Below are 13,837 nucleotides of genomic sequence, written 5' to 3' on the forward strand. Positions count from 1 at the left end.
ATACTAAATAGTCCTGAAACAGAAACGATTTACACATTTTCTTATGATTACGTATTTATTAAGTTCTAAAACCTTGAAGAACTGCTATTTTTAAAATTCACACTAAAAGAAAACTAAGAAAACTAGAAATGTTAACATCTTTTACAGAGGGTGGTAAGTGGCCTTTTTAAAATTATAATCGCCTAGGAGAAAGGTGAGCTAATCTCTTTGGAAGCGTCATCAGCTGGTGAACTTCATCTTGGTCTCCACTTTATGTCTTTTACTCCATGAAAATGTCTTTTCAAAGCAGTGTTATCCGCCCATGGTGAGTTTAAACAGGCGTCGTCATCATTTTCTTCCAATCTCTGGAAATAAATACGTTTTACTCAGGCAGGCATTTCAGGAAGGTGTTTTGCACATAAAGAGACTGAAGAAAGAGTCCATGACTGACCTCCCCTCTCCCTGCCCACTAGGAGCGGGACCCTTCCATGTTAACCCCGGGGGACACCTGGCAGGACCCTGACAGCCCTGCAGAGAGAGAAGCTCTGGAAAGGGCCCTCCCCGGCATCCCGCAGAGCTCACCACTCCCCACCAGCCCCAGGTAAGGCACGCAGGCTATGCTGGGCGCCAGCACTGCAGAAAGCCCATCTGTTCCCCGCTACCTTGAGCTCCTCTTGCCTTCTGTGATAGAACAGCATCAGCTGCTTCTGCTCCTCACTGCTAATAATAGGCTCTCGGGCTGGAGCTCCCTGTCCCCTCTGCAAAGAGGATAGCAGAGCAAATTGTGAATTAAGGTTCTTAGAGTGACAATCCTGAAGTTACAACAAATGTTTTACAATTGCCTTTGCCAACTACTAAAGATAAACAGGTCCCCCACGTCTGATCACCCGAAGTGAAGCATCGAGGGAAGCCTAGGTCTTGAGCAGACTTGAGCCCTGGACTCTCACTGTGTGGAGACCAGAGGCTGCACGACGCCATCTCTGTCTTGGCCATTCCCAAGGCAGACACTGTAGGCAGGTCCAGTGGGATAGGGAGGAGGCTCAGAGCCACAGACTCTGGATCTACGTATGGTGGAGGGCCCCATTTCCCCAAAATCACAGCCTAGTGACGTAGGAGCACCCACAAAACCAAGGCGGCCCCTCAGGTTACAGTGCTACACGATGTCCTTCAAAGGTCTCGAAACTTTCTTCCTCCTGTACATGGCATCAGCAGTTTGTAAAAGCCTGAAATCAGTGTCGGGCGAAATTTTACATTTCAAGGAAAATATTTGTTTACTTGCAGCCCTATTATTGAGGTTGAAATTAACATAGTGTATTTCCTCTCTCCCACATATTAAAACAAACTCTAGGTATCACTAAACAATCCATATTTTCTTCTAGTTTTTGTTGGTGTGCAGGAAGAGGATATTTTTAGTTTAAACCCAAGCCAATAGGATTAAAATATTTGTACCAGTAGTTTAAATCTTTCAGATTCACTGTACATTTTTATCAGTTTGAAGGGAAATAACAAAAAATACTGACATGTTAAAGCAAAAAGTACTTACTTGCTGAATCTTGGCGATAATTTTGGTTTTTTCATTTTTCCCCACGTAGTCTGAAAGCTTCTTTGTTCTTCTCAGCTCCTTGGCTGCCCACCACAGCTGCGCCTCTGATTCTTTAATGACATTGAGCCCTGCCTGGGGCCAATCATAAGAACTGGCTTGACTGTGGGTTCCCACCCGGGGGGCAGAGCCCAGCTGAGCCCCTCCCAGCAGAGGGCAGAGAACAGATTTCTCCCCGTGCTCACCATGGGAGGCCTGACTCCCCCACCTCACTCTAAGTCCTTGCTGACTTTAGTACCTTCCCTGTTAAGTTTCCACTCATGCCCTGACTCAGTTAACTTCCTCCTCTGGACAACAGGGAGGTCCTATCTCGTTTGCACCTTGATCCATATAGTTCATCTTAGACAGATCTGTAGGCCACTGCTAGGGAAGGGCACTGGCATCGTGCTGGGTGTTTAAATCGAGGTATAATGGGGCTGCCTGTTTACTTCTGCATATTCCATGTACTTAAGATGGCTTAGACAAAGAATATTGTCCAATAGGATAGGAAGTGAGAAAACCCAAGGAAAATGGAACATGAGGGTCAGAAAATAACATGAAGCAACAGGTAAGACTAGAAACACAAATTTCCATGCAAAGGGATGGATGCATTCGGGTAGAAATAGGAAGAAATTAGGTAGCTGGCTTCCTAGCAGCCAAAGACAGTGGAAATGTTTTCAGTCACCCCTAACGGGTGGCCTCACAAACTGCATCCACTGCCTCCTGTGTGTGGGGCCAAACCCCTCACCCGTGGGTACCCACTCTCAGGGGCCGCTCCTGAATTCGGAACTCTGCTCTGATGCAGGGCACAGCAAACCTGAAAGCTGTGTAGGGAGCAGAACACTACATCCAGAAGAGGGGCGGCAAATCTGAAGGGCTTTGGGGGGCCGTCAACTCACCCTCCAGAGTGCCCACCCAAGAACTACATACCTGCGTTCCCGACAAATCTTCCTTATTTTCAAACTCCATGCGGATGGGATCATACGGTGGCAACCCCATGGGGTAAACAATCATCACCGCGCCTCGAAGCTGATCCAAGGCATCTTTCACCATCTCCATCGTAACACAGACACCGGCTTCCACTTGTTTCTGCAAGCAGAAAGGCATCGTTATCTACAGTGTGGCTAACCAATTCAGTAAATTCGATCAAGATCTTATACAAGACCCTTGCCAGATACTGCCAGAGCAACAAAAAGAAATCAAACTCTTCTTGCTCCCAGAGTGACTACCATCTATTTCAGGGGCTGAGCCAAGCACACCGCGGCCTGTATTATAAAGCAGAGAGTGAGCAGCACTGTGCACGGAGTACAGTGAAGTGCGAAGCATGCTCCACCGAGAAACAGCCCGGTGCTGGCAGCACAGATGGGGGCAAGGATCGGGAGATACGGCAGGGGGAGCAGGCACCACAGGTGGGCCATGAAACGCAGATGGGCTGAAAAGGTAGAGATGGCAGCAGGTGCTTCATTCAGGACAAGCTGAAACAAAGAGAAGCAGGGGCCAGCCTCCCCGGCACGGGGCAGAAAGGAGAGGAGAAGGTGAGGCCAGCTCTAGTTGGATCAGCTGGAGTTTGTTTTCAAACGGCCACAAAAGCCAGGCTGAAGATTCACGTTTCCTCTGTTAGACCACGGGAAGCGACTGCCTTTTCTGGGAAGGAGTGGTAATATTGGGAGATTTATCTTGTAACTGGTATAGAACAGACCCAGTTGGCCAGGTGTGGTGGTTCACACCTTACATAATCCTAGCACTTTGGGAGGCCAAGGTGGGCGAATCACCTGAGGTCAGCAGTTCAAGACCAGCCTGGCCAACATGGCAAAACCCTGTCTCTATTAAAAACACAAAAATGAGCTGGGCGTGGTGGCAGGTGCCTGTAGTTCGAGCTACTCAGGAAGCTGAGGCAGGGGACTCGCTTGAACCCGGGAGGCAGAGGTTGGAGTAGGCTGAAACTGTGCCACTGCACTCCAGCTTGGGCAACAGAATAAGACTCTGCTTCAAAAAAAAGAACAGACCTAGTCGGAGGGAGACCAGGTAGCAGGCACTGAAGATCACAGAGGAAGGTGTGATGAAATCACAAATACATCTGGTCTTTGCTACTCAGTTCCAGGCACAGAGCTCCAAAACTCGTGGAATTTCCTGAGGGACAGGAGTGTCTTGTTATTTACAACAAGCCCCTTCTCACCACACCTGAGCTTGTGCTAACACAGTAACCTGTAATCAGCGCTTGGTTTCAAGGAAGGGGCTGGCCATGCCAGGGAGACCAAGGACATGATTAGAGGGTTGGAGCTTTCAGCCTCACCCCCTTCCTCCACCTCCGGGGGCTAGAGGTTGGGATCAAACACGTGGCCAGTGGTTTAAGCAATCATGCCTACTGAGCAGAAACTCTACAAAAATCCCGGACACCATGGCTCAGTGGAGCTTCCTGATTGGTGCAGACGCTGATGTGCTAGGTGACGCATATCAATGGGGGCATAGTGGGAACCTCCAAATTTGTAGTCAAGCTGGACACACGTATGGGTGGCCTGGGGACCTCACGTGCAGCTGGTGTCTGAAATAAGAGGAGTCTTGTTGCTGATCTTGCCCTTTGACTTGTGGGGTCTGATGCTAACTCCAGGCATTAGTGTCAGAATTGAAGGATCTGCCTTTGACCAGTGGGGTCTGTGCTGTCTCTGAGTAGTTAGTGTCAGAATGAAATGGAACTGACCGGCAGGACCCCCGGTGAGCACCAGAATGCAAAAACCTACGGGAGAGCCTTCAAGAAAGCCAGAGCTGTGGAAGTGAAAGGAAGAGGAGGATTTAAGAGGCATCATGGGACCAGATGGTACAGGACCCCACTTCAAACCTAGAGGTGACAGAAGGGAGAAGTGCTGAAGATGACACTGAGGATTTGGCCTATAAAACCAAGACACTGAGGTTCTGTTACTGGAGACAGAGAAGCTCATAGGAGGTGCTGATTCTCAGGGACAGAACACAGAGGGAGAGGAGGAAGCAAGGGGCTCATTTCTAGAAAACTGGACTTCAAAGTGCTGACCGGGTGTTCAGATAGCACGGTCTCGCAACCAGCTGGAAATTCAGGTTGCAAGTGAAGCAAGATGTCAGGGGGAAAGGACGGAAGCTTCAGAGTTATCTGCAGAGGGTGGAATTTGCATTTGGCAGAGTAGATAAGATGCCAACGGAGGAAGAAGGCCAAGGATTAAAAAGTACTTTCAGAAGTACACAGGCAAAGGGGAGAAGTGAGGCAACTGAAAGAGGAGTTCCACAGCAAAGCGTGGGGAGAAGGGTGCAGAACAACAGCCAGACCACCGTTTTCCTGCCATGGCCTGAGATGTGCTCACATGCCTAGATGCCATCATCACGCAAACACTGGACTCAACCAAGGTCTCTCCGGTAGAGCTTCTTAAAGCCGTTACTATATTAACAGGCACAGAGCTTCAGGGCAGCCTTTGCTAAGGCTCTTCAAAGATTAGTCAAAAGCTTGATGAGTTTAATAAATATTGGTTTAAAAATAACAGTTCTGCTGAGCAAATCAGGAGAAGCAGAAGAAAAAGTGGTTATCAATCCAGAGACTTGCAGTTGAGGGTGGTAGCAACTAATACCACCAACACACAAATACAAGCAACACATACAGACACCACTTCTTTCAATAGCCTTAAATTCTTTTCCTCCAGATACACATTATCTGTGTATCAATGGTATAAATTTATGCTCCTCCCTCTATAAAATAGCCTTTGTATAAATGCTAAAGACAATTACAAACAACCGATTTGTATCAAATACATATTAAGTCAATCAAGTGTCTGGAGAGCTACTCTATGGCCACAATATTCAAATCTCCCCCTACTTAGCTTTGTTAAGTTCTTCAAAAAGGTAAAAGAAACGAAATCAACATTTGTATTATACATATTTGTATTATACGTGAACCTACATTTACACAAGCCAACAAAATTTGTGTCTGCCTGTAGGAACGGGGAGGACTCTGGGCAACTGTCAGGATTACGAAAGGAAAAGCTATGGCCTACCCCAAATATGCTTGTTTCCCTTGCCTCCAGAAGGCTGAAAGAGAAGGCTGGCTGAGAGGCAACTCTAGAAGCCAGAGTTGGAGTTTTTTCTCAAAAGACAAGTTTTAGGCCAGGCGCAGTGGCTCACCCCCGTAATTCCAACACTTTGGGAGGCTGAGGCGGGCAGCTCACCTGAGGTCAGGAGTTCGAGACCAGACTGACCAACATGGAGAAACCCCGTCTCTACTGAAAATACAAAATTAGCTGGGCGTGGTGGCACATGCCTGTAACCCCAGCTACTCGGGAGGCTGAGGCAGGAGAATTGCTTGAATCCGGGAGGTGGAGGTTGCGGTGAGCCGAGATCGCACGATTACACTCCAGCCTGGGAAACAAAAGCGAAATTCCATCTCCCCCTCACCCCCCCAAAAAAACACAAGTTTTAGAGCATCATTTAAAAGAGCCAACCTTGGATATTATTGCTTTGGCTTCTTCTATAGTCTTCTTTAACACTTGCTTCATTTTCTCATTTGGAGCTATAAAAAAAAAAAAAAAGGAGAGAGGGAGAGAGAGCTGTCAAATACAAAGCCTCTTTAAAAAGTCTTCTGAAATATCTCAATCCCTTCTGTCTGAGCCAGGGGGTAAGTGGACTGAGACAGAGTGCGAGTGAAGTATCTCAATCCCTTCTGTCTGAGCCAGGGGTAAGTGGACTGAGACAGAGTGCGAGTGAAGTATCTCAATCCCTTCTGTCTGAGCCAGGGGTAAGTGGACTGAGACAGAGTGCGAGTGTGGACTGTAGGGAAGAGAGGCAAGAAACCTGGCTGCCGGAAGTTAGGTGAAGATGCGAGTGTGGACTGTAGGGAAGAGAGGCAAGAAACCTGGCTGCCGGAAGTTAGGTGAAGATCTCTTCCCAACAGACACCTGGAGTGTGCTTTATGCAGTGGCAAAGGCTACAAAAAACAGAAATCCATGTTGTTGGGGTGTTTAAACAGGGCCGGCAAACTTTTTCTGGAAAGGGCCAGAGAGTAAATATTTGAGGCTTTGCAGGCTATACAGTCTTGTTGGGTGGGATTACTCAGCTCTGCCACGTGGCACAAGAGCAGACAATACGACAGAGCTTGCAGTGAGCAGAGATTGCGCTACTGCACTCCAGCCTGAGAGACAGAGTGAGACTCCGTCTCAAAAAATAATAATAATAAAAAAAATATAATAAATTAAAAAAATAAATGGGGTGGCTGCATCTCCATACAATTTTATTTACAATAGGCAACTGCCTGAATTTGGCCTGTAGCCCATAATTTGGTGACCCCTAGATCAGGAAAAAACAATAACTTGAAAGCTTACAAGCAAAAAAAAAAAAAAAAAAAAAAAGAAGATGAAATGCCCAAACCTAGGGAAAATGGGGCAAGTTGAAACCATATATTCCTAATAAATAACAGTATTAATTAGACATTGAAAATATTAGAAATATAAGATTGTATTAGAATAGAAGTGGTTAGGTCAGGGGTGGTGGCTGACACCTGTAATCCCAGCACTTTGGGAGGCCGAGGCAGGTGGATCACCTGAGATCAGGAGTTCGAGACCAGCCTGGGCAACATGCAGAAACCCTGTCTCTACAAAAAATACAAAAATTAGCCAGGCGTGGTAGCAGGCACCTATAATCCCAGCTACTCTGGAGGCTGACACAGGAGAATCACTGGAACCCGGGAGGCAGAGGTTGCAGTGAGCCAAGATCACGCCACTGCACTCCAGCCTGGGCGACAGGGACTCTGTCTCAAAAAAAAAAGTGGTTAATTTAAGAACATACTACATATTGTTTTAATGATGAATAATGAACTGTTAAGTGGTTCTCATGTTTTTTTTCTTCATCTTACCACATCTTCTTAGGTCAGAAAGATGTGGAAGACAACCATTTTTCAGGTTAACATTCAAAGGAAATAATACTAGGAATTCTTACTATCCCTGATATTTTAAAAAAGTGTATTTTTGAACTGGTAAGGCCTTGCAGGAATACTGTTCTTTTACTCCTAACAGTGTTTTAGGGCTGATCAATTACAGTGTTTTAAATGGAGCTTTTAATGCAGGTTAAAAAGAATAAGCTATCAAAGAGGATTATCATCAATTCCACATGATCGGCCCAACACTGAAAGGAGAAGAATTTCTTCAGTGTTTTGCCATGTACTGAAGTGCTCTGCCCCAGAGAGGCATGTCCTTGATCAGGGAAGTCCATGAGCTGACATGCTTTCCCTTTCCTCTTTCACACAGTCCAGCTCGAAAGATCCCCCAACATCTGTGAACAGTAACAAAACACAACTCTGAATACATTTCAGTGAGTATCTGCCAACAATTATTAGGTGGAACCACATGAAATTGCCAATACTCAACCATTTTTGACCTACAGAAGGGAAAGGGTCATTTCATCTGGTTCATCGAATATATTTAAAAGCAAGCTGCAACTTATTAAGAGCAAAACAAAAACTTCCTTTATCTACCTAATTCATCCTAGATTAGAGTTTTACCACAGGAGCTACAGAGTACAGTATTTTCTTTTTTTTTTTTTTTTTTGAGACAGAGTCTCGCTCTGCCGCCCAGGCTGGAGTGCAGTGACGTGATCTTGATCTTGGCTCACTGCAAGCTCCGCCTCCCGGGTTCACGCCATTCTCCTGCCTCAGCCTCCTGAGTAGCTGGGACTACAGGCGCCCGCCACCTCGCCCGGCTAGTTTTTTGTATTTTTTAGTAGAGACGGGGTTTCACTGCGTCAGCCAGGATGGTCTCGATCTCCTGACCTCGTGATCCGCCCGTCTCGGCCTCCCAAAGTGCTGGGATTACAGGCTTGAGCCACTGCGCCCGGCCCAGAGTACAGTATTTTCTAAGTCTGTAGAGAAATGATGAGGTCAATTTTTGAACATAAAGAACTGCTTTCTTTACTAGAAAACCAAGTCCCTTGTCCCATCTCTGCTACCTCTGAGGGGGTGTAAGCTGCTTTAAATCCTCCCCACTGATTTGTATAAATTATTTATGAAGCATTGACATGAAGTTTTATAGAAGGTCTCAGACCAGGCGCGTTGGCTCATGCCTGTAATCCCAGCACTTTGGGAGGCCGAGGTGGGCAGATCACCTAAGGTCAGGAGTTCGAGACCAGCCTGGTCAACATGGCAAAACCCTGTCTCTACTAAAAATACAAAAATTAGCCAGGCGTGGTGGCGCATGCCTGTAGTCCCAGCTACTCAGGAGGCTGAGGCAGGAGAATTGCTTGAACCTGGAAGATGGAGTTGGCAGTGAGCTGAGATTGTGCCACTGCACTCCAGCCTGGGCAACAGAGCAAGACTCCGTCTCAAAAAAAAAAAAAAAAAAAAGGAACTGCTTTCATACTTATGCCTATATAAGCATGCACACAGAAGAGAACTCCTCACTTACCTTGCCCGTTCCTTCGTCCAATATCATCCTTTTTAAATACTGCACCTCCACTGGGTACACATCTTTCACCCCATTCATCCTTCAGTTTCAATTCTTCAATCTGATCATCAGTCAGTCCTTGCATATTAGGAGGGAGAAATATGCCATGTTCAGCTAATTCTTCCATTTCTTAAAAATAAGCAAAAGACAGTATCACAATCACAACACCTCATACCATTGGAACGTAAGCTACAAAGGGCCAGGGGCTTGCCCAACTGGCTCACTATTTTGTGGAACAAACATTTATATGCCACTTGCTAAGTGCCAGGCCTGGCCTGGACCCTTGACAAAGAGTCATTGATCCACCCTTAGCCAACAGCATAGAGAGCTCAGAAGCTCGCCCCAGGTCCCAGGCAGTCGGCCTGTAGATTGAGTGGCCAATCATTTGTGCTCTGTTGTGCTTCCTAACTCTGGAGGGGCAAAATTACTATTCATTGAACACCTGAATATATATTCACATGGGTCTTACAGTTTTCCAAGTGCACTCACATGGACTATCTCATTTAATTTAACCTTGTACATTCCCCCCACCCTCCTTAATTTATAGTTGTATCATGTCAGGCTTGCTCAGATGACACAGCTGCAGCTGATATCTTTTTTCTTGAGACGGAATCTCACTGTGTCACCCCGGCTGGAGTGCAGTGGCACGATCTCAGGCTCACTGAAACCTCCAGCTCCCAGGTTCAAGTGATTCTCCTGCCTCAGCCTCCTGAGTAGTTGGGATTACAGGTGTCCGCCACCATGCCCAGCTAATTTTTGTATTTTAATAGAGACACGGTTTAGCCATGTTGACCAAGCTGGTCTCGAACTCCTGACCTCAAGTGATCCACCCGCCTCGGCCTCCCAAAGTGCTGGGATTACAGGCATGAGCCAACGCGCCTGGTCTGAGACCTTCTATAAAACTTCATGTCAATGCTACATAAATAATTTATACAAATCAGTGGGGAGGATTTAAAGCAGCTTACACCCCTCAGAGGTAGCAGAGATGGGACAAGGGACTTGGTTTTCTAGTATCATGTTCACTATTCAAATGCATGGCTGTTTTTCCTAATCCTTATATATTCACCCCAAAACCAGTCCGCATTTTAACCTTGCAAAATTGCCTTCCTTCCTTTCTCTCTCTCTCCTTCCTTCCTGTGAAGGAGGCACTTGGATCTCAGTGTTCCCATAACATTGTGTGAGGACGTCACCCGACCTGAAATAATACAGTATTACGAATAAATGGTGTCATTGAATGGGATGTTTACTGTCTCCCTCTCCACCACAGTCTAAGCTACTTATTTCTTAAAAATAAGGGAAGGTTAGATAACATCTATCACAGTCATCATGATGCCACCTCATACCCCATTGGAATGTTAGCTTCCAGGGGTCAGGGGCCTTGCCCATCTGGCTCTCTATTTTATGGAACGAACATTTATATGCCACTTGCTATGTGCCAGACCTGGCCTGGACCCTTGACACAGGGGCACGGTACTGGTCTTATTCATCCTTGTCTTTCTTTTCTTTGAGACAGGGTCTCCCTCTCTCACCCAGGCAGGAGTGCAGTGGAGTGATCTCAGCTCACTGCAGCATTGCCTCCCGGGTCCAAGCGATTCTCATGCCTCAGCCTCCCAAGTAGCTGGGACAACAGGCATGTGTCACCACGTCCAGTTCAGTTTTGTATTTTTAGTAGGGACTGAGTTTCACTATGTTCTAGGCTGGTCTAGAACTCCTAGGCTCAAGGGATCCACCTGCCTCTGCCTCTCAAAGTGTCAGGATTACCCGTGTGACCATCGCACCTGGCCCCATCCTTGTCTTCTGAAGGCTGAGCACTGGTGCAGAATAAATACATGAATTTTAAGTTCACTAATGTGACTCTCAGCATTCAGCACATTTCCAATCTATAATGTTATAGAAAGAGAAGACAAATTCCTTTTCTCCTCAAATGCTTTAACTTAAAGATAACATTTAATATTGTGTTTGTGTTGGAAGCTCAATTAATACACTACACATAAGTTTCATGAAAAGAACCATAACCCTCAGGAATTTCTCCACGGTGCAGAAATTACACGTTCATGCAATTTAATCAATACATTTAATAATAAATCACATATTCATGCAATTTAATAAATCACATAAATGGATATACTATTTATTGCAAATAGTTACGTTTGTATTTTCTATGTATACATAATGATAGTTATATAAACACTTAGTAATATCCTACACCACATCAGAAAGTATCATCTCGTCAAGTTCAAAAGCTATGCTGTCTAATGCGGCAGGTACTCACTTGGCGATTTAAATTTATTTAAATTAATTAAAATTAGCCGGGCGCGGTGGCTCACACCTGTAATCCCAGCACTTTTGGGAGGCCGAGGCAGGAGGATCACCTGAGGTCAGGAGTTCGAGACCAGCTTGGCCAACATGATGAAACCCCGCCTCCACTAAAGATACAAATATTAGCTGGGGGTGGTGGCACGCGCCTGTAATTCCAGATATTTGGGAAGCTGAGGCAGGAGAATCCCTTGAACCCCGGAGGCGAAGGTTGCAGTGAGCCGAGATCGCGCCACTGCACTCCAGCCTAGGCGACAGAGAGACCCTGTCACTCACACACACACACACACACACACACACACACACACACACACACTCTATATATTTAATTAATTAAAATGAAAATGTAAAATTCGGTTGCCTGGCCACACTAGCCACATTCCAAATGCTCTGCCCCACGTGGCCGGCGGCTGCCCAATGGACAGCACAGATGGGGGCCCTTCCACCGCCGGGAGATTCTGCGGAACAGCGGTGCCCTGGAACCTGCGCGGGGAAGGGAGACGGCGCCGCCAAGCGAGCAACAGGCCGTTTCCAGGACGGGGAAAGATCACCAAGGCTTCAACTGTAAGGGGCCGCCCCAAAGCCAGGTGGCTCGCTGCTTTACATCGGGCGACTAAAAATAGCAAATTCAGCTTTTAAAAGCCCATCCAGTTCTCATCTCACCCCTCACACGTGATTAATTGCACTAAGTCGGCTGTTCAGCCCGGTCTTTCGGTTCCCTCCTCCCTCCCCAGCCGATTTCCACTTATTCGCAGCACCCCAGGATTCGCAGCATCCCGGCTCCGAGAGGCACCCGGCCCCACCTCCCAGCCCGGGATGCCAGACAGGCCGGACCTTCTCCGGTTCCTTATTCATCTCCGGTTAACCCGTTTCAACCCTGGCTGCTGCAAATGTCTTCAATAATCTTCACAAACCTGACCCCTCGGCCCACCCTGCCCCTCTTTCTCCATCCCACGCCTGTCTCTCGATCTGTCCTGGCTGGGCCCGCCCGCGAGCCGCACCTGAGCAGAGGCGCTGCACCTTTAGCCGCCCATTATAGACCCGAGCCACCTGCACCGTGAGCTCCTCCAGCTCGGTGCTCCCAGGCGCCTGCAGCAGGAACTGGCTCTCGTCGCCCCGCTTCACGTGCAGCAGAACCATGGCGGTCCCACCGAGGCACTGAGGCGGTGAGAAGCCCCGGGCTGCGTGGCCCGCGGATCTGGCCGGCCAAGGGTCGCCGGATCGCCAGCAGCGCCAACGCACTAACAGCCGCTCGGGGGCCCGAACCCCACGCTCCCGAGCCCGCAGTGAGCGAGGGAAACGGCACTCGCTCCCGGAAGTGGATGTTGCCAGCAGCAACAGTGAAACAGAGTCAAAAGAGCCGCCAGTTCCAGCTCAGAACCTGAGTAGCGGAGGCTGGGGTGCACTGAGGCCCAGCAATCTACGCCCACACGTAGCTGCCGCCGGGGCAACCACCCACACAGCCTGAGAGGGCAGCTGATTCTGGCCTGACCGACGGAAGGAGATTCGCAGAGGCCCCTCCCGGAAGTGACTGTTGTCGTGGCAACTTCCCAAACACAGACCAAGCAGCTGAAGTGGAGGGTGGACCTCCCAATCGACTGGTCTGGGGCCCGAGATTCCACTCAGGGAGATACGTGGGCTGAGGTGGGAGTTACTAGATGGGGAATCGGAGGAACGGCAGGCAACATACACGCCGAGTTCCGCAACTGCCGCCCCACAACCGCTCCACATTCCAGCGTCCCTTCCGCCGCTTTCAGTCTCCACTTCCGGCAACGCCTCCATGCTGCTTCCGGCCTGGGAAAGTTTGGCGGCACCGACCTAGAACTGGGTCGCTCTATTGGCTGCTGTTTGGGCGCGTTTGCTTTTCAGGACCGAGGGGCCAGGTCGAATATCCGCACTTCTTCGTTCAGGCTGATTTGGATGGCGTTGCTAGGGTAGCTCCAGCGGCTCCTGCCAGAGCGACCCTCCCCGAAATATCCAGCGGACTCTTGGAGAAGGCAATCGGCGTCACTCGCTGTTTCTTCCGGGCGCCGCAGATCCACAGTTACTGCTCCCATGGAGCTTATATTTTAGTGTGACAAAGAGAAAACAAAAATAAATGGCAGGCCGGGCGCTGTGGCTCACGCCTGTAATCCCAACACTTTGGGAGGTCGGGAGTTCGAAACCAGCCTGGCCAACATGGTGAAACCCCGTCTCTACTAAAAATACAAAAATTAGCCGAACGTAGTGGCGCGTGCCTGTAATTCCAGCTACTAGGGAGCCTGAGGTGGGAGAATCGCTTGAACCCGGGAGGCGGAGGTTGCAGTGAGCCTAGATCGCGCCACTACACTTCATCCTCGGCGACAGAGTGAGACTGTGTTTCAAAAATAATTAATAAACGGACAATGCAAATTCAAATACAGGTCTAAATAAAACTAAACAGGTTGATGGACTTCTTAGGTTGGATGGTCAGGGAATGCCTGAAGAGATGGGTAACATTTGCAGAGTCCTTAGTAACGAGGCGTCTAGGCGAGATAGT

At 48.0% G+C, this 13,837-nt stretch overlaps 1 protein-coding gene across 1 annotated transcript; it reads right to left on the minus strand.

Annotated features, from left to right (window-relative positions):
* Positions 1-233: 233 nt before the first annotated feature.
* Positions 234-12,459, minus strand: CFAP298 (cilia and flagella associated protein 298). Its single transcript, NM_001168779.1, has 7 exons — positions 12,321-12,459; positions 8,965-9,132; positions 6,016-6,083; positions 2,489-2,647; positions 1,523-1,654; positions 642-737; positions 234-344 (listed from the first exon to the last, which is right to left on the minus strand). Exons 1-7 carry the CDS (start codon positions 12,457-12,459, stop codon positions 234-236), a joined length of 873 nt encoding a protein of 290 aa, NP_001162250.1.
* Between the last annotated feature and the right edge of the window lie 1,378 nt (positions 12,460-13,837).

Source organism: Papio anubis, chromosome 4 (genome assembly GCF_008728515.1).
Source record: "Papio anubis isolate 15944 chromosome 4, Panubis1.0, whole genome shotgun sequence".
Taxonomy (NCBI): Eukaryota; Metazoa; Chordata; class Mammalia; order Primates; family Cercopithecidae; genus Papio; species Papio anubis.

Coding starts and splice junctions, on each gene's coding strand:
- CFAP298 (NM_001168779.1), bottom strand. CDS start 12,459: ATGGTTCTGCTGCACGTGAAGCGGGGCGACGAGAGCCAGTTCCTGCTG. Junction 9,133..12,320: donor GGTGCAGCGCCTCTGCTCAG/GTGCGGCTCGCG, acceptor CTTATTTTTAAG/AAATGGAAGAATTAGCTGAA. Junction 345..641: donor GAAGGCAAGAGGAGCTCAAG/GTAGCGGGGAAC, acceptor ATTTATTTCCAG/AGATTGGAAGAAAATGATGA.